Here is an 18,074-nt window from a genome sequence, read left to right as displayed (position 1 = left end):
ATTAGCCACTTCCGACGCGTCTGGGGACCGCGATTGGTCCGCCGGGTCGCTGGGCCCACTTCCTCCCGGTTGAAGCCACTACGGCGGCTCCAAGGAGGGGGAGGGGGAAGAAGGGACGGCCGGTCCCGTCAGTCAGGCAGCGGGAGCCGCCGGGAGCGGATGGCGGCGGCGGTAGCGGCCCCATTCGCCGCCGGGGGTGAAGAGTCGGTGGCCACAACCTCCGTTCCAGGGTCTCCGGGTCTGCCTGGGAGCCGCAGTGCAGAGCGGGCCCTCGAGGAGGCCGTGGCCACCGGGACCCTGAACCTGTCTAACCGGCGCTTGAAGCACTTCCCCCGGGGCGCGGCCCGCAGCTACGACCTGTCAGACATCACCCAAGCTGGTGAGTGCTCCCCGCCCCGAGCCCTGCCGGGACCCTCATTTACATAGTCCCGCCCGTCGCTTGTTTCTCTTGGGGCCCGGGAGTCTGGCCCACCCCTTCACCTGGCCGTCGGGGATCTCGACCCTGCTGACTTGCATAAGCCTGCTGCCACCCCCTCCCCACTTGAAGAACTACCAGACAATGAACGTGTTGCTCGTTTGCACGGCACGCCCAGCGTCCCTGGACGAATGTGAGAGCCCGCACCCTCCGCTTCTCTTTATTTGCATATTGGCGCACCTGTGTAATGGTCCCGCCCCTCACCTGGTTGGCTCATTTGCATGACTTCTTCAACTTCAGTTCTGAACATTCCATAAAGCAGCCCCCACGAGCCCCTCTAATGACTCCTTTCTGTTCCTCCACTTCGTCTGCAACTCTTCCCCCGGTTCCACCGAGATCCGAGCAGACGTGGGCTCCCGCTTCCCATGAATTTGTCCCGAACAACCTGATGTTTCTGCTTACTTTGCTTGTAGTCCCGCCCCCTCAAGTCGCTGGCCCTCTTCGCCCAGCCAGCCTGTCGGAAAGAAGCTAATCTCCCACCTCCCCTAACTCTTTTCTCCCCAGCTCTTCCGCCTATTATTCCTGACCCCCCTTATCTGAGACAACTCCCCCTTCCTGCGTGTGTGAGGTCACTGTGAAGTCTGTGACCTCATAGGGACCCTCGAATTCCCATTGCAGTTTCTGCTATCCCTAGGGAGAGGGACTTTGAGGCAGTTGCTGAAAGGAAGGAAAAGCTCATCTCCCAGCCAGGAGTGCTGGGGACCTGGAGGCGTACTGCCCCCACGGCGCCACCCGTGGATCCCTCTAATCATGTTCCCTCCACTCTGGTGTCTGTTGCTGGTAGGGTCTGGGGGACTCTACTAGAACAGTGAGTGAGTCAGGCCTTAGCTGCTCTGGAGGCAACCTATGACTTTGGGCTGGCAGCTGGGGGGTGCTGCGGATTGGAAGTGGGGAGGAGGACTGCATTCCCGAAGCCCCACCCCGGCCTGGCCCAGGGTAGGATTTGGGGCTGAGTGTCTTCCTGTTGACACTGCCCTGGGACTGCATTTCTCCCTTAGCAGGTGCCTGCTCCCTCGCAAACACTCAAGTGGGCACAGACACTCTCTCTTCTCCCACTGTGCTGGGGAGAACCAGTTTAAACCTCTCCACTTTTCTTGGGTTGCGGGGTAAACTGACTTGCCCATTGTTCAGTGAGTGAGTTCAGGAAACGGGTGAGCCCCAGGAGCCATCCTCTCCGTCTCCTCCAGCTACCTAACCCCCAAGCTCCAGATTGACCTCGGCAGCTGTGTGACATTCGCGCCGTCTGTTCCCTTCCCCTCCCCCTTGCTTGTTTTTTGACAAAGACCAAATGTTATTCTTTACTTCCTTAGGGCTCTGTCTCTGTGAGTGGACTCCTGGGGAAAACTACCAAGAACTCCCTGCTCCTCCCAGCTCTCCCCTCTTTCACCCTCCTCCCCCAGCATTCCCGCTCAGGGTGCAGCCAGTTCTCTTGTGAGTGAGCTTGGTGTGAAGTGGGAAAATCCCAGCTTCCTGAGAACCCCTCTCTGCCCTGTTCACACAAGAATCCTCAGTCCTTTCAGGGCCCAGGTTCTAAGCCCAGTGGGGCCGATCTTGTCCAGAACTCTCTCCTTTGTCCCCTCTCCACCAGCAGGGTGCTTATAGCATGGGGTGGAAAGGGGAAGTGACAGAAACACAGGGTTGCCCATACCCTGCCCTCCACACCTCCTTGCCCTCCAACCCAGACTAAAAGCTTCAGTTCGCTGCTGCTGGAATCATTTTGAACCTTCTCCCCCTGCTTTCCCAGCTCTGTCTGAACCAGTGTTTTTGGTGCATGTTTCCTGTGGCACAGGTCCCTGATATCCCGCAGACTCTGTTCCTGGGGCCAGATAGTAGGATGCCTCCTGAGATGGGGGAGGGGCCACTCTCACAAAGGAGAAGTCAGCTCATTCTCTCACAGACCACATCCTGTGCCTCCTGTGCCCTGCCTCCTGCTGCCTGCGCTCCCTTCTGCACTCCCTTCCGCTCCATGCTTTTGCCCTTGACACCCACTTACCCCATGGGCACTTGTTCTCCTCCCCCTTCATGCACATGCATGCGTGCACACACATGTGGTGGGTGCAGAGAAAGCAGGCAGTGGAGGGTGAGAGAAGGAGGACTGCATGTGATCCTCCCACCCTCTCTGGAACTGTCTTCTCCCGTGACAGGTCTCCTGTCTGTGTGCACCACAGGGCCGGGAGCAGAGAGGGAGAGACAGCGATTTCTGGGGCATCAGGCTCTCATCTGCCCTGGCAAACACAGGGCCCACCAGAGACAGAACCTGACAGATTGTTTCTACTACATTTCCTGTCACAAGACTCATTTCCTTGGGGGATATACCCCAGCTTCTCCTCCCCTCAGCTTTTGCTCGCCCCTCCCTGAGGAGGGCCATCTAAGAAGCTCACACAAGTACTACTACCCAGGACTTCCCCCATCAGGCCCTGGGCCCTTCAGGCTGAGCAAAGGAAACAGAAACCCAGGCTGGTAGAGGTCTAAGTGTGAGTGCCTCCAGACTGCTGGGAACCCCAATTGCCTGACTCCTTGTGTTGGATTAGCAAGCCACCACTTGAGATTAGGGGGCTGTCACAGACTCTACCCTCCTTCCTACGCTCTCCACTCCTCTCTGTGCCCGGGACACAGACAATGGTCCTGATTGCCTGAAGTCTGGGGCAGTAAGAGAGGAGGTAGAGGAGGGCTGGAAGAGGAGGGTGGGAAGGAGCCAGCCCAGGAAGGTGTGCCCAGATGGTAGGGACCAGAGGACTCCAGTTCCCACCTCCCGCTTGGTTGACTTGCCTTTTCTTCCTGGTCTGTTACTTCGTAGGGTCTTGGACCTGGCTTGTGGATCCCAGGGGCTGGTGACAAACCATTGTCCATTGTCAGGAGCCTTAACTCTAGAGCCAGGCTTTAATGACCCTTGGTTTCTCCCCTGAGTTAAAAACAGGCTGAGGTTGGGAGACAGCCCCTGAGGAGGGATGGTCTTTCTCAGTGGTCTCCGCAGAGGTGGTCCATATTCTTGTCTTGAGCCTTCCAGCCCATCACTTGCTATTTTCCTTGGAGTACCAGCCCTCTCCTACCACCTTTGCCTTCCATCTCTCCTGGTATCACAGAGCACCAGGAGGCACAAGAGTTATAGGATCCAGCCACCCTTCCAGGATAGTCTGCCATTTGTGTGTTTGAAGACAGTGGACTCATCCCCACTCCCCCAACTGGGCTTCTCCAGCCCGGTACCCTAAGGCCTTTGCCTCCCCTTTGCCATTCTGGTTATGTTTGGAATGTGCTCCAGTTTGCAGTAGGAACACAACCTTCGGCTCTCTCCAGGAGCCCAGGTTTAGAGTCCTGATTCTTCAGGTCTGCGAGGATGGTAGAGGGCTCGGCAGCTGGCTCTGGAGAAATTCAAGGTCCTCCTGGCCAGGGCTGGGCAACTGCACAGCTCTCCCTTGACACTCGCTTCCCCTAGACCTGTCCCGGAACCGGTTCCCCGAGGTGCCGGAGGCAGCCTGCCAGCTAGTGTCCCTGGAGGGCCTGAGTCTCTACCACAATTGCCTGAGATGCCTGAATCCAGCTTTGGGAAATCTCACAGCCCTCACCTACCTCAACCTCAGGTAGGGAGGCAGGGCCAGGGGAGGGTGTGGCGTGACCTTTAGAGGAGGGCCATGCTCGGACACGTGCCTGGGGAGTGTGACCTGCTGCCTGTCTCCCTTCCACAGCCGAAACCAGCTGTCGTCGCTGCCACCCTACATCTGCCAGCTGCCCCTGCGCGTGCTCATTATCAGCAACAATAAGTTGGGGGCCCTGCCTCCCGACATCAGCACCTTGGGAAGCCTGCGACAGCTTGTGAGGACGGACAGGAGGGCGAGAAGCGGGGCTGTTGGGCCAGGCACCAGGCCCTTTTGGGGGGAAGTTGGGGAAAAGCAGGAGGCGCCCTCGGGGAAAGGCCGGGACTAAGGGAGGTGGCCAGAGACTGAGACAGTTTCTGATGCTCCTGGTCTTGTGGCTCCTCCCCGCTTCTTTCCTCATCCAGGACGTGAGCAGCAATGAGTTGCAGTCCCTCCCCACAGAGCTGTGCAGCCTCCCTTCCCTGCGGGATCTCAATGTGCGGAGGAATCAGCTCAGCGCCCTGCCTGATGGTAAGGAAAACGAAGAGAGGTGGTGGGAGAGGGAGGGAGACAGACAGACTGTAGAGACACTACTCTGGAGAAGTCAGAGAAAAGGGATCTTCACAGAAAAATAATGCCTTATTTGACCAGGTTTTTGCAGTGTATAAAACAGACTATAAATTATTTTATTTGCTCTTGACCAGCAACCCTCTGAGGCTGACAAGGCCCCAGGTCCTTGAGTCACATCTGCAGCGGCCTACCCCCCTTTCTGTGTCTTTCCACACATCTATTTTACAAATGTGGGGAAAGACACAGGAAGGGGGCACTCCGTAGAATCCAAGGTCAGAAGGGGCCTTCAGGGTTACCTCAGTACCACCACTCACCCCACAGGAGCTCTGCGTCAGATTGCCCTGCGCCTGTTCCCCAGAGAGTCTAAATCAGTGGGGCCACAAGCTGGAGCCCAAGCAGCCCCATTTTAATGAGCTTATTGTGGTGCACCCCAACATTTGATAGCCTCTGCTCCAAAGCAGGCACGCCTTCTTTAATTCAGCCAGCATTGTTTTGTGTGTGTGTTTCTGTGTTTTATGTGGGGACCAGGTAGAGTGATGTCACTCAGATCTGGGGCCAACTCTTAAAATGTAATGGCTTAATTAAATCTTAATTTAATGGGAGAAACAAGCAGAGGAAAGTGTTTGAACAGGATACTTAGAGAGCTGCAGGAGCTAGAGGAGGCACAGGCCCTGCTTGGGCAACTTGAGATAGGTTTCGCCCCAGAGTTACAGAGGGAGCTGACCATTAAGGGAGAGTTCTCCCCCCTCTGCATCGTAGAGAGGAAATCCCATGTGCAGAGCATGCGGGTGGGCGGGAGCCGGGTCCAGCACAGGTGTGATTAGAAAAGCAAGCCAGGCTAGGCAGGAAGGACCTGTGCCATGTCAATCTTGGTTTTGAAGAGCAAGAAACAGAGCTCAGGTGGTCATCCAGTTTCTCTGGGCTTCCCCCTACTCCTAAGCTGGCCGTATTTCCTTCGAAGGCAGTAGGGATACAAATAAGCATTTTGATCAGGGCTTTTGCTGGACCATAAAAGAGACCCCAGCAAAATGCCCTGGGGACACAGGAAGGAGCAGTGAATTCCAACCTAGTGTCTTGAAAGATTGACTGGAGGAGGACACACTTGAGCTGAACCTTGAAAGATGTGTGGACAGAACAATGGCATTCTCCCAGTTGAGTAAACAGCATGTGAAAAGGCCTAGAAGCTGATGGGCTGGAGGGTTGTCTGATGTGATATCCTTGACTAGGGAATGGTGATTTTTATTCTGTGTCTCGGGCCACCACTAATCCAACAGTGCCTTTTTGAGAAGTAGGCAGAGGCACCCCTTCCTATGGGCAGGCACAGCTTCGCCCAGGGGCAGGGCAGGTGGGATTGCACACTGCGCCCCTGTGTGGGGCACAGCCCACTCACCCTCAGTAGCTCCAGCTGCAAATCATGGAAAGTTTTTGAGCAAAGTAGTGTCCCAGTTGGTTTGGGGCTTGTGAGAATGAAGGAGCAGTTGGAGTCGGGAGTGGGCAGGGAGGAAAACAGGAGCAAGGACCTGGGACGGGCAGGGGCTGAAGTCAGGCCTAATGGGTGAGGGGAAGCCTGCAGGTGGGTGAGAGCTGAGGGGGAAGAGCGCAGGGAGGCTGTTCCTGGCGGTGCTGTCAGCCAGCCAGGACACAGGTTGTGGGGGACCCACGGGAGACTGGCTGGCCCGAGCAGAGTGCAGAGGAAGTGAGCACAAGGCCACCCCACTTTGGGGATACTTCTGACTCTTCCCCACCCACCCCCAGAGCTGGGGGACCTTCCTCTTGTGCGCCTGGATTTCTCCTGTAACCGCATCTGCCGCATCCCAGTCTCCTTCTGCCGCCTCAGGCACCTGCAGGTCATCCTGTTGGACAGCAACCCCCTGCAGAGTCCGCCTGCCCAGGTGAGGGGTGGGCCTGGGGGAGGGCTATAGGGACGGGGCTGAGATTGGGCAGGAGTGGGGGGGGCCCGTTGGTAGCCAAGCAGGATCTGAGGTGCCCCCTTGCTTCCACCTGACTCCTTTCATGCTCCTCTTTACACTTAGATCTGCCTGAAGGGGAAACTTCACATCTTCAAGTACTTGTCAACAGAGGCTGGGCGGCGTGGGGGTGCTGCACTGGGGGACTTGGCCCCTTCCCGCCCCCCGAGTTTCAGTCCCTGGTAAGTCCTATGTGGGAAGGAAGGAAGCTCCTGGAGCCTTAATGCCCCTTTCTGGCACCAGGGTCGCCATAGTTTCTGGAGGGAGGATAGGGGTTGCTACCCAGTATAGCACTGACCAGGTTTCCCTGGCTGGCCCCAGCCCAGCTGAGGACTTATTTCCTGGACGTCGGTACGATGGTGGGCTGGACTCAGGCTTCCACAGTGTTGACAGTGGCAGCAAGAGGTGGTCTGGAAACGAGGTAAGTGCTTCCTTTCCAAGGGACATTGGTGATCTTGGCCCCGGGGGAGCATCTGAGCCGGGACCCGTTGCCTTGTACCTCTAAATCTCAGAATGACACATGGTGGCTGGAGCTGTCCTCTTCCTTCCTTTGCCCAAGTATTCCGGGGAAGAGCTGGCTCAGCAGCAGATCCCAAGGCCCTGAACCCCATGGGTGGGTCCCCAGTACTACAGAGAGGCTGCCTCCTATGTCTGCATTTCTACATTTACAGTCAACAGATGACTTTTCGGAGTTGTCATTCCGGATCTCCGAGTTGGCCCGGGAGCCTCGGGGACCCCGAGAGCGGAAGGAGGATGGTTCTGGTGAGTAGTGGGGTCAGGGGCCCGGGGCTAAGATGAACGGATAAGCTTGAAGGCCCTCATCTGCTTGCTGACGTGTCCTGGCTTCCCCAGCTGACGGAGACCCCGAGCAGATTGACTTCATTGACAGCCATGTGCCTGGGGAGGACGAAGAGCGAGGTGCTGCCGAGGTGAGGGGCCAGCCCTTGTCCTTATGTCCTTCTGCTGTGAGGAAGGAGGGCCCAGTGCAGGCTTGAGGACCAGGCACTCCCTCAGCCTCTCCCCTATTCTTTCTTCAGGAGCAGCGGCCACCAGAATTAAGCCCTGTGGCAGGGGACGGGGAGAGGGCATCAAGCAGCAGGTACCCAGAGCCACCTGAGCTGGCACCTCCTCCATGTACTCCATCTCCCTGCACACTCTCCTCTTCCCTGAACTTCTCTACCCTTCTCATCCTGCCTTTGCCCCTCAGGCGGGAAGAACTGACTGGGGAGGAGCGGCGGCGCCCGGACACCTTGCAGCTGTGGCAGGAGCGTGAACGGCGGCAGCAGCAGCAGCAGAGTGGAATGTGGGGAGCCCCCAGAAAGGACAGGTGTGGGCACAGGCTACTGCCAGGTGGTGGGCCCTGGAAATGAGTGGAAATGAACCCCCGAGTCACTTGGGGTTGGCAGCCCCCTGCCTGACACTGCTGACCCCATATTTCCTGCAATTTCTAGTTTTCTGAAGCTGGGGGTCAGGGCTGCTGGTGGAGGTGCTGCTGCCTCGTCCGCTCAGGTCACCTACAAGTATGTGTCCCCACAGAATCCACCTCCCTGAGCCCTCTCCCTAAACAGCCTCTCCCTCTAATTCCCTTTCTGTCTTTCCTCAGCGGCACGCCCAAGTCCAGTGCCACCCAACTGGGAGCTTCAGGGGCGCAGGGGCCCCCCGCCCCTGCCCCAGCCCCCACCTCCCAGGAGCCCCTTCCTATATCTGGACCAGGTGGGACAGGGGCTTTGGGAAGAGGATGGGGGCTTGTATAGGTGAGGTGGCCTGAGGGAGGAGTACGACACTGAGGGCTGTCTCTCACCTGCCCCTTTTCCCTGGCTCTGGCCCCCAGCAACAGCGCCTGCTCCCCGGTTACTCGGCTCCATCCAGAGACCAAACAGCTTCCTCTTCCGTTCTTCTCAGAGTGGCTCAGGTGGGTCTCCCCTCCCCACCACTTACCCAGTGCTAACCCAGCACTAACCCCTGGGCTGTGATCACTGCTGCTGGCCTGGGAGTCCTCTGGTCAATTGTCCCTTTGTGTTGAAAATCCCACAAGCACAGAGGCGGGAGATGTGGGCGCCAGGCACTGAGACCCAGCCACAGTCTAGGGTGGCAGTGCAGACAGCCCACACAGCCTCCTTTTCTCTAGGCCCTTCCTCACCAGACTCCGTCTTGAGACCTCGACGATCCCCCCAGCTTCCGGATGAGAAGGAGCTGATGGCTCAGCTGCGCCAGGTAAAAGGTGGAATCTGTGTGGGTGGAGCCTGGGCTCAGCATGGCACCTCCTGGAGTCTCCTAACCTAGCTCAGTACCCTCTTTGTCCACCCTGGTGCTTTGGCTGAGGATGGGAGGGGAGGGCTGGCATTCCCGGCTGATCCTGACCTCTCTCCACATCTTCCACGGCCTCCCAGGTCCTTGAGTCACGGCTGCAGCGGCCTCTGCCGGAGGACCTGGCAGAGGCTCTGGCCAATGGCGTCATCCTCTGTCAGCTGGCCAACCAGCTGAGGCCCCGCTCTGTGCCCTTCATTCATGTGCCCTCACCTGCTGTGGTCAGTTGGGGCACAGGGTGGGAAGTAGGGAATGGGACAAGGGACTCCTGTGCCCCCTGCCTTACTCTCCTTTCCTTTCTTATGCTTCCCTAGCCAAAACTCAGTACCCTCAAGTCTCGGAAGAATGTGGAGAGTTTCTTAGAAGCCTGCCGAAAAATGGGGGTGCCTGAGGTATGGGGGGCTGGTCTCTACTATAAAGAATGGTGGTGTCCTGGGCTCAGCTGAGCCCTTTGCATGGATGGCAGAGTTCCATTCACAGGGGGTGTCTGCTCCCCAGAAGGAAGCCCCTGTCCTGCACGGCTCCCTTGTCTGCATGCCTCCCTTCCCTGCACTTTGCATGTTGGCGTGGCTCTGGCTCTGGCATGTGAGGGCGGGCGGGGAAGAATTGTCATGCTGCTGCTGCTGCTGCTGACGTCTGCCCTTGGTCCTTGTCCATCTGGCCTACTCTCCCTTCCCAGGCTGACCTGTGCTCGCCCTCGGATCTCCTCCAGGGCACTGCCCAGGGGCTGTGGACCACCCTGGAGGCCGTGAAGCGGGTTGGAGGCAGGCCTCCCCCACCCTTCTGGCCCCCCTCTGGCCTGGGCGGCTTCATCCTCTTCTACATGGTCTTCATGCTGCTGCTCTATGTCGTCTACACTCGGCTCCTGGGTTCTTAGAACCTGAAGTCACCCCTCCCACACCACCTTGCCCTGTTTCTATTTATAAGACTCCTGTGCAACCCCCATCCCCACCAGTGGTGCCTTCAGTCCCTACCAAAGACACTAGTGAATGCCCCTCCCCTCACAAACACTGACCTCAGAGGCCCCACTCTGGTGCCCCCTGACCCTGGGCTCCCAGCCTCTGGCTGCCCTCCTGTAGCCCCTCCCCCTCCAGTGCTGATGGTGCCTTGATGCTCTCTCCCACCCAGCCCTGCCCTCTGCTCCCCGAGATGGGGTAGACCTTAACCTTCCTACTTTTATTCTCTCCACCCCCACCTCCCACCCCTGCTATAGGGGGCTAAATTATCTATATTTTGTAGAGAGAACTCTATATTTGTAGGGGATGCAGGGCCCAGGCTGGGTCCCCGTCTCTTGTATAAAGTGTACAGACCGTGGCTGCCTGTGTGTGTGTGTGTTTGCGTCTGCTCCTGCTGTGGCCAGGCCCAGTCCTTGCAGTGCCCATTGGGTTCTATGTGCCAGCCTGCCTACTCCAGCATTTCCCTCTGGAAATGACAGGTCTCTCCTTCCCCCTGAGCCGTGGGCCCCTGTGTCATCTCCCTTCTGTTATCTGCTGGCAGCTTCCTTGCATCACATTTGTCCCCAAGCTGTGTCCCAGTGCCCCTGACCTTCGCCTTCTACATTTTGAAGGGCCATCCTGTCAGCCCCCTTTGACCAGGCTCCTTTAGGGTGTCTCCCCCCTGCCCTCTGTGAAGGGCAGGGAATCCCAGAGGAGAAGGTGTAAAGGGGGACTTAACCTGGGCCCCTCCCCCCCAGGAGTCCCTGTGCCAGCCCCATCACATCCTGGAAGAGGAGGGGGCCCCGGGAAGGGGCCTCCCCTACATCGCTGCTGTCGTCCACGCACTGCTGGAACAGTCTTAGGGGTTGTTAGGGGCGCAGGGCCCCGACCCGCCTGGGACCCAGGAACAGAGAAGACAGCTGCTCCTGGGCTCTGCTCTTTAGCAAGGACTGGTGAGGGCGGCCTCGGGCCTGGCCCTCTTCCTCAGGCCCCGCTTGGCCCGAGGGCTTGGAAGCAATGCTGCCCAGCAAGGCACCTGGCTGCCTCTGGGTGTGGTTGAGGGTCTGGGATGGAAGACGGGCGCCAGATGTTGTGTCAAGTGCAATAAAGAAGCCGGAAGTTCTCTAAGTTGCGGCTCAGGTGTGTGTGTGCGTGTGTGTCTGCGAACGAAAGCCGTGCCATGCGTTGCGGGGAAGGGGTCGCCTCAACATCCTTGTCCAGGTTCTGCAGTGACTTGCTCCGCGCCACCACCCTTTCACACCGGGCTGAAGGCGGCCCGGGGCCCTGACCCCGCCGCCAGGGGGCGCTCGCGGGAGCGCCGGCGGGAGCGCGCACCACGTGGCCCGGAAACGCGCTGGGCGCCGGCGTCGAGGCGAGGCCCTGTGAGGTGGGCGGGTGACCTGGGCTCCCAGATCCCCGCTAGGTAGTGCTGGCCGCTGAGGGAGGTTGGGACGGCCTGGGAGCCCGCGAGGGGCGAGGCGGGCAGGGCAGGAGGCCCGGGCAGCACAGGGTACCCCACAGAGGTGCTGCTCTACCCTGCCCTCCTCTCGGCGGCGGCATGTTGCCCTGGCCTTCGCGGCGGTGGGGCGCCGGCGAGGAGCAGGCGCCGGAGGAACAGGGCCCCTCTGTGGGCAGTGGCCCCAGCCAGGCCTGGAACTCTGGAGAGGAAGCCCTGGGGGAGCCAGGAACACCCCCGCAGGACAGGTGAGGGGCACTTGGGGGGAAATTCGACGTGGGGGGGGGTCCCACAGTGAGGAAGTCTCAAAGGACCGTACCAAAGAATGGGTATGTTTAGCTTCCCTGCACCAGGGGCCCTCGGCCCTGCCTTGGAAGTATTCAGACTTGGAGGGGGTTGGTGAGTGGGGGAGGCTATGACGGGTGCACCTCTTTACCTACCCTGCCCCCCAGCCCTCAGCCCAGGTCCCCAAGGCCTTCCTGGACCCGGAGAGAGCAGCTGCTGGCCCGGGCCCCCTCAGGCCGGGCTGCTGAGCAGTCTCCAGGAACCCCAGGTAGGTACCAGGCCTTGCCACCTCTACCCCCAATAGCCTTTCACCGACTCCTGAGCCTCTTTTAATCTCTTCAAGTCCCCCCCCAGATCCCCTTTCCCCTCAGATGGCCTGGGAGGTGGCCCCCTCAAGGATGACCCTGCTGGCACCGTGGGACCCCAACTATGAGGCTAAAGCAGGATCTCAGCCGGTGTGGGTGAGTAGGGGTGCCTGTGGCTCTGGCCTGGGGGTGGGGCAGGGCTACCCGGGGAGGAGGCTGAAGCTCCCGTGATCTTTCCCCACCCTGCACAGCGGCCCAGCTGTGGGTCTGGCGCCTCCTTCTCAGGCCGGACCTTGTATCATCCCTCCTGGCCCCTGTACGAGGCAGCCTCAGGCAGGGGCTGCAGGCCCCTGGCCCCCACAACAGGACATCAGAATGGTGAGCAGGCCCCCAGGGATGCAGGTAATTTCCCTTGCTCCCCTCAGGCTCGGGACTGACGGTTGTGTGAGCGCAGGGAACTGGTTCAGAGCTTCCTGGGATGGGAACCCCCAGTCTGTTACCTTGCAGCTTCTCTTCCCCAGGGTTCCCGGTGATGTGCTGTGAAGATATCTTTCTTTCAGATCCTCTGCTGCCCCGTGGGCAGCGTGTTCCCCTGTACCTGTCTGAGGCCCCTCAGCAGGTGAGCACTCTTTCTTCCCTGGCCTCCCCCCAGCCTTCATGCAGGCCTGGAAGGAGACACTTCCTCCTCTTCTCTCCTCAGGTAATGGGCTCTCTGAAGCTGCTGCTCCCACCCCCTATCATGTCTCCCTGGGTCCACCCACCCCAGTCCCCACGCTGCTCCACTGTCTGGCTCAGTGGGCCTGAGCTGATCGCCCTCACTGGCCTCTTGCAGATGAGCCAGGGGGAGCCAAGGTCCAGCTCCTCGGGCTCCTCAGGGGCTCCCCCGCCCCCTACTGGTCCCCCAGATGATCAGCCAGGCCCCAGTGGTTGCCCTAGCTGTTCTCACTGCACTGACCCATCTCTCCCACAGACCCCAGACACCCATCAGCCATAGCTCCTCTGGGGATTCCGTGGGCCCCCTACTCTTCTAGGCAGGTTTCTATTAATAAAAGTGTTGGTTTGCAAACAGGCTCCTTGTGGCAGGTAGCAGAGTGGGGCATGGAGGGGTCTCTTTCTCCGTCATGGTTTTGGCTGCCCTCCCCTCAAATTCTTGTTACTCATTGGTCAAGCCACCTTTAATGAGGGGGAATCCACAGTACAGTCCCCCAGACTGAGTACATAAGAAGCAAGGACTCCATCCGCTTTGCCAGGCCCGCCAGAAGGGAGGATTGTGTGAGCATGTAGCTGGCATTGGGAGAGGCAAATTAGGGAGTAAGGAGATAGCACATGACTTTTGGGGGGCACTAAAAAGCGAGATACCTGGTACTTTCATCCTTCTTGTGCTGGGGCCCCAGAAGTTCAGCTCTGGGACTGGAGGTTAGTTCTTTGCCTTGGAGGAGACACTCAGCGGCACTGCAGGTGTGTGTGTGGTGGGGGGAGGGGCAGGTCCATGTGGGAGTTCTCATAGGAGGCAGGGTGAAGGGCCAGGGCTGACCCCAGACTGTGGACTAATGCCGCAGGAACTGTGTGGGGAAACAGAGAGGGTCAGGGCTTTGGCTGAGAAAGCCCAGAAGTTCATAGGGTTTTCCTTGTTGGTAGGGGTTCTAGAATTTTCTCTTAAAAGAATCCAACTTCTTGGGGAACCTCCTCCTGAAGATTTACTAGGCACCCCAGCTGGAATGGACAGAGTGGGCAGCAGGCTGTAAGGGGCAGCTCAAGGCCTCTGTGGTCACACGTCCTAGGGGGTATCTGGGCCTTAGAGCCCCTGAGTCCTGGAAACAGGTGGGAAGACATTTATAACTTTGTCCTATTTTCTCTTCCTCGCCTCTGGTCCATCCTGTCAGCTAGACCCGGCGGGCTCTCTCTCCCTTGCCTCCCTGTCATTCTGGAACTGGATTCTGGCATAGCTGTGCAGGCAGTGTGTGCTGACCCCGGGGGCACTGCCTTGCGCCTCCAGAGGAGGGACCAGGTCCAGGTCCACATAGTTGAGGTGGCTGTCGGGGGGGTCCGGTATGGCAGTTCCCCTTCCTACATAGTCTGGGGCTGGGTACTCGATGTACACGTATTCCCCCGCTAGCTCAGATGGTGACTGCAAGCAGGGCTGAGCCCCTGCGGCACCCCAGCTGTCCCCAATGCCGCGATAGGGGCCTTGGAGCCAGTGTCCAGGATACCCAGGCTTGTAGGAAAGGGGCAGGGAACTCAAGGAAAAGGACCCTGGCGGAACGTGGCTCATGGGCATGTATTCAGTGCCCTCCCAATCTTGGGCAGTGGTGTTGGCAGCAGCCGGAATGCCAGGGGCTGCCATCACCATGTAGCCACCCGCTTCCTCGCCCTGCATGGACTGGTAATCACTCCCAGCTCCCACAGGTATGTGGCCCCCACCCTGCTCCAACCCCTCAGGGTATGAGGCTGCCGCCCCCAGTGATGCCAGGCTCTCTAGGGTTGCAGGCTCATTCCTCTTACCCAGGCACCCCCAATGGCTCAGGCCGCTTGATGGGGCCTCAGAGACTGGGGTCTCATGAGGTTGGGGGACAGATGACGGCCTAGGGGCACTTGTCAGAGGATCCCTTGGCAGGGGTTCAGCCCTGCCACCCACACCACCGTCCCCGAGTCGCTTCATAGCAGCCAGAACAGTCTCATGAATGCTTTGGGCCACCACAGCATCGGGCGCCTGTAGCCACAGCTCCCCGGGACCCGTGGGCGCCGAACGACCAAGCTCCAGAAAGAAGAAGGAGTCTGCGTGGCCACAGCGGCGCACGCTGAGCAGGGACAGGCGCAGGGCTGGCGGTGGTGATGCCTGGGTGTCCCTGGAACCTCTGCCCCTGGGCTCCCGCAGCAGGCTCAGTACCCCTGAACCCAGACACAGTCGGTAGCCACCGCTTCCTAGACCTCGTGTCCGCCCCAGCCCCTTGGGCCGCAGCGTCACAGGCCAGACGTCTTGAAACGGAGGGAGGATCCAGGTCCCGGGGTCCTCGTGGGAACTGGGATCTGGAGGGACAATGGGATGGTCACAGAGGGCTCCTGAGCTGGGTGGTCAGAATCACTGTGCCCCGAGAACTGAAAAAGTGTATAAACGCTTAATGTTGGAGCATGATTTCGGTAACTTGGGGAGGGATTGGCTATGGCTAGACCAGATCCACGACCTTCCAACCCCGGCCCCCAGCCCCTCTCTGCCCCGGGCTCTGGCCTCACCGGCGGCGGCGCGCGCCTCCAGCAGGGCGCTGTACCACGCCTGTTGCTCCGTCTCACTGGCCGCCGCCACGCCCAGGCTGCAGTCGCGCGTGTAAAGGACAATCAGGTGGCGCTGGCGCGCGTCCATGCGCTTGCTGATGGTGCACGCGCCCCCCAGGCTCATGGTAAGCTTGGGGGGTGCTCGGCCGGCGCGGAACTTCTTCTCGCTCTGGTAACACTCGAGGCGCGGCGGGTCAGCGCGGAGCACGAAGAAGCGGCGGCGCTGGGACTTCTGCTTCCGCAGGTGGCCGCAGAGCCGCACGTCAGCCGGCCAGGCCCAGGCAGGCGGCGGACCCAGGGGCACGTCGGTCAATTCGCACTCCGGGGTTGCCGTGGGGCCGCCGTCTCTGGGGTTCATTCCTGACCACAGGCTATAAAATGGCTGGAGGAGGGGCCGAGACGGCTGGGGAAAGGCCAGAAGAAGTGGGGTAGAGGTGGCTGACATCTGTCTTGATACCCAGCGTCTCTCCCCTGCTCCGGACTTGAAGTTTAGAGCGGGGAGTCTGCAGTGGCCCCTCGCTGCGCGCAGCGTGTGCCCAGTGACTGCCCGATGGCCTGTGACACCCGGGTCTCCAAAGGCCTCGGAGACTGGACCCTGGCGGTTCCCCGTGCCTCCTCTTCCCTCCTTCCCTCCCTCCTCCGACCGCTCCGGAGTCCCCACCCCCGCGGGGTTAACCCTCGCGCGACCCGGGCGCTGGACGCCTGGCAATGGAAGCGGAGTCTGAGTTGGGAAGTCTAGGAGAGACGGCTTCCACCCCGCCCCCTTGTACTGGGCTTTGGCAGGAGCGGGACGTGTGGGGGCGTCTCCACTGACTTGAGCTGACTGCTGGGGAAAGCGACCATGGGAGGCGCAAGTGAATGGAACTGTGTCTGCCTTGATAGCGCTGGCAGCGGCATCCGCAGTCCTGGAGATCAGGGGCGGCTAAGTCCGGCCATCCTTAGGGCAACACCTCCTTTCAGTTCCCGCCATTCGCCACTCGGGCTCTCGCCTTCCAGCACTTGTCTCACCGCTTCCTACCCAGGACTGGGTTTGCTCTCTTCCTTCCCAAATAATCCCAGGAGCCGACCGCTGAACATTGGGGTTTTTCTGATTTCCCAGGAGCTGAAAGTTTAGTTTCTCTGTGGGTCTGTGGGTTTGGGGTGATAAGGTGTCTTGGGATAAATAAACTTCTGGATTGGTCCCTGTGCACGGCCCATGCCCACCAGAATCCCAGTCAAGTGGCCACTGGAGGAGATCCTGTGGAGGAAGAGGCCATTCCTTAGGGGGCATTTTCCTCATGCTGCCCCTTTGCCTTCAGCGCCTTCTCACCACCACAGTCCAAAAATGCCACCATGGGCCAGCTGATGGCTCTGATCACAGAAGTGCAGACTCTCTGGTGGAGGTACCCCCTTTGCCCCTTGCTTCCTCAGAGGTTTGAGATAGGGTTGGAATTCAGACATTTTTACACCCCACTTCTGATCCTTTCACAAACCAACTCACTTGGGGGGAGATGGCGCTGGTCAGTCAGTGCACACTCTGCAAGACAAACCAGCGGTTGATACAGATGGGGGGCTTTAGAGGACCTCATGATATCTCTTGTGGCAAGTAAAATACCTAAAGGGGGGAGCTGAGGGTGGGGAAGGGAAAGAGGGCAACATGTGGCCTCTAGTATTAAAGATGGTATAGGAGGACAGTCAGGTACAGAAGGAGATATGACAATAGTACTGAAGCAAAGGAACCTTTTTCTGACCAGTCCAAGGGCCAGGACAGCCTGAGCAGGGAGACAGAGCTTCTCCACTTCCCAGGCCTGGAAGGAAGGGGCTGGAGTACTAGAGGAGCCAGTGGTGCAGTGTGCATGGAGGTTAGGATCCTTGAACACCTTTTCAAGGGTGATGCTGAGAGAGGGATGCCCTGTCTTGATTCCTAGCGTCTCTGCCCTTGTCCCGACTTGAAATTTAGGGCAAGGGGTCTGTAGTGGCCCCTCGCGGTCCTTTTCCTTGAGCCAACCAGTATCCTGAGAATGGGCATCCAGATAGCCGGCAGGTGATGCCCAGGGCCTACTCCAGGTGTCCCCCCTCCCTGTCAGCTAACGCCCCACCAAGGTGCAGGAGAGGGGTTGGCAGCTCAGAAGGCACACTGGGGCCATTGGCAGCTGCCACAATTGATGGGTGTTGGCCAGGGAGGGGCAGGTATGTGATGGATCATTAAGTGGCAACCAAAACATTATGTGCAAGGCCATAGTCCCCAGTGTAGCCTTGATATATGCACCATGTGCCAAGTGGCAGGGACACAAAAGCTGTCTGCAGGCCCCTCCCCTTCCTAGTCTGGGTGCTGCCTCAAAGAGCGTGGCACCTACAGGGCTCATGCACCTGCTCTGCTCCTGGCCTGGAGCCTTATTCCCCAGGCTTGATTTGAAACTACCCACAGGAGGGTCTCTTCACACCTACTCCTTCCCATCAACCAGACCACCTTGCAGCACCCTAGTCCCGTGAATTCACAGCTGCTGTCATAGAGAGCAGCTCCAGACCACTTCGTGTCATCAAACCCCTAAGTGCTGGGTAAAGATAAAGTAGGAAGCAGCAGGGATCGGAGGGCCTGAGTTCGGGGCAAGCAGCAGTGGTAGATGGGTTGGTAATCAACGCCAGGTGATTTAGCTTGCTGGGTACCAGGAAAAGCCTGGAACCAAACAATTGGCCTAATCAGTTGCTCTAGCAACTACACTGCCCTTGGCCTCACCCAGACAAGATTTATTCTAGCCTGTTGCCCTGGTAACTTGAGTTGCTCCCCAGAGAGAGGAAGTGGCAGAACCTCAGCTCTGCTAGGTGAGAATACTTACCCCAAGCAGAGGGGTCCACCTATGCATTCCCCTGCCAGGTGCAGGGCAGGTGTGGGATGGTGGGATGTGATCGCCACATTCTAAGTCCCTGTGGAATTATCTTGTTACCCAGGCGA

At 59.0% G+C, this 18,074-nt stretch overlaps 3 protein-coding genes across 4 annotated transcripts; 2 read left to right on the top strand and 1 right to left on the bottom strand.

Moving 5' to 3' along the window:
- Positions 1 to 23: 23 nt before the first annotated feature.
- On the top strand, positions 24 to 10,938 carry LRCH4 (leucine rich repeats and calponin homology domain containing 4). 2 transcript variants are annotated; one of them, XM_033110136.1, is made up of 18 exons: positions 24 to 379; positions 3,909 to 4,053; positions 4,159 to 4,285; positions 4,473 to 4,578; positions 6,373 to 6,509; positions 6,651 to 6,766; positions 6,906 to 7,005; positions 7,256 to 7,346; positions 7,437 to 7,513; positions 7,622 to 7,683; positions 7,792 to 7,911; positions 8,036 to 8,104; positions 8,188 to 8,297; positions 8,416 to 8,496; positions 8,713 to 8,798; positions 8,975 to 9,112; positions 9,206 to 9,283; positions 10,585 to 10,938. In XM_033110136.1, the coding sequence occupies exons 1-18, from the start codon at positions 160 to 162 to the stop codon at positions 10,687 to 10,689; spliced, it is 1,968 nt and encodes a 655-aa protein (XP_032966027.1). In that variant the 5' UTR covers positions 24 to 159; the 3' UTR covers positions 10,690 to 10,938. The 2 variants fall into 2 exon arrangements, with proteins under 2 accessions (XP_032966027.1, XP_032966026.1); XM_033110135.1 differs by having other exon boundaries at positions 9,571 to 10,676.
- A 182-nt stretch (positions 10,939 to 11,120) lies between these two features.
- On the top strand, positions 11,121 to 12,918 carry SAP25 (Sin3A associated protein 25). The gene is made up of 6 exons (XM_033110141.1): positions 11,121 to 11,530; positions 11,735 to 11,835; positions 11,922 to 12,028; positions 12,124 to 12,274; positions 12,394 to 12,491; positions 12,573 to 12,918. Exons 1-6 carry the CDS (start codon positions 11,385 to 11,387, stop codon positions 12,864 to 12,866), a joined length of 897 nt encoding a protein of 298 aa, XP_032966032.1. The 5' UTR covers positions 11,121 to 11,384; the 3' UTR covers positions 12,867 to 12,918.
- A 128-nt stretch (positions 12,919 to 13,046) lies between these two features.
- LOC117024512 (insulin receptor substrate 1-like) lies at positions 13,047 to 16,595 on the bottom strand. The gene is made up of 2 exons (XM_033109881.1): positions 15,104 to 16,595; positions 13,047 to 14,899 (listed from the first exon to the last, which is right to left on the bottom strand). Exons 1-2 carry the CDS (start codon positions 15,585 to 15,587, stop codon positions 13,752 to 13,754), a joined length of 1,632 nt encoding a protein of 543 aa, XP_032965772.1. The 5' UTR covers positions 15,588 to 16,595; the 3' UTR covers positions 13,047 to 13,751.
- Between the last annotated feature and the right edge of the window lie 1,479 nt (positions 16,596 to 18,074).

This window comes from Rhinolophus ferrumequinum, chromosome 7 (genome assembly GCF_004115265.2).
Source record: "Rhinolophus ferrumequinum isolate MPI-CBG mRhiFer1 chromosome 7, mRhiFer1_v1.p, whole genome shotgun sequence".
In the NCBI taxonomy this organism is placed as follows: Eukaryota; Metazoa; Chordata; class Mammalia; order Chiroptera; family Rhinolophidae; genus Rhinolophus; species Rhinolophus ferrumequinum.
This window is presented reverse-complemented; position numbering and strand designations above follow the sequence as displayed.

Bases quoted from the DNA above. Each gene is read 5' to 3' on its own strand.
- LRCH4 (XM_033110135.1), top strand. From the start codon at position 160: ATGGCGGCGGCGGTAGCGGCCCCATTCGCCGCCGGGGGTGAAGAGTCG. The intron at 4,286-4,472 runs GTGAGGACGGAC...TTCCTCATCCAG, and splicing joins TGGGAAGCCTGCGACAGCTT to GACGTGAGCAGCAATGAGTT. The intron at 7,684-7,791 runs GTACCCAGAGCC...TTTGCCCCTCAG, and splicing joins GAGAGGGCATCAAGCAGCAG to GCGGGAAGAACTGACTGGGG.
- SAP25 (XM_033110141.1), top strand. From the start codon at position 11,385: ATGTTGCCCTGGCCTTCGCGGCGGTGGGGCGCCGGCGAGGAGCAGGCG. The intron at 11,531-11,734 runs GTGAGGGGCACT...CCTGCCCCCCAG, and splicing joins GGAACACCCCCGCAGGACAG to CCCTCAGCCCAGGTCCCCAA. The intron at 11,836-11,921 runs GTAGGTACCAGG...GTCCCCCCCCAG, and splicing joins GCAGTCTCCAGGAACCCCAG to ATCCCCTTTCCCCTCAGATG.
- LOC117024512 (XM_033109881.1), bottom strand. From the start codon at position 15,587: ATGTCAGCCACCTCTACCCCACTTCTTCTGGCCTTTCCCCAGCCGTCT. The intron at 14,900-15,103 runs GTGAGGCCAGAG...TTGTCCCTCCAG, and splicing joins GGAGGCGCGCGCCGCCGCCG to ATCCCAGTTCCCACGAGGAC.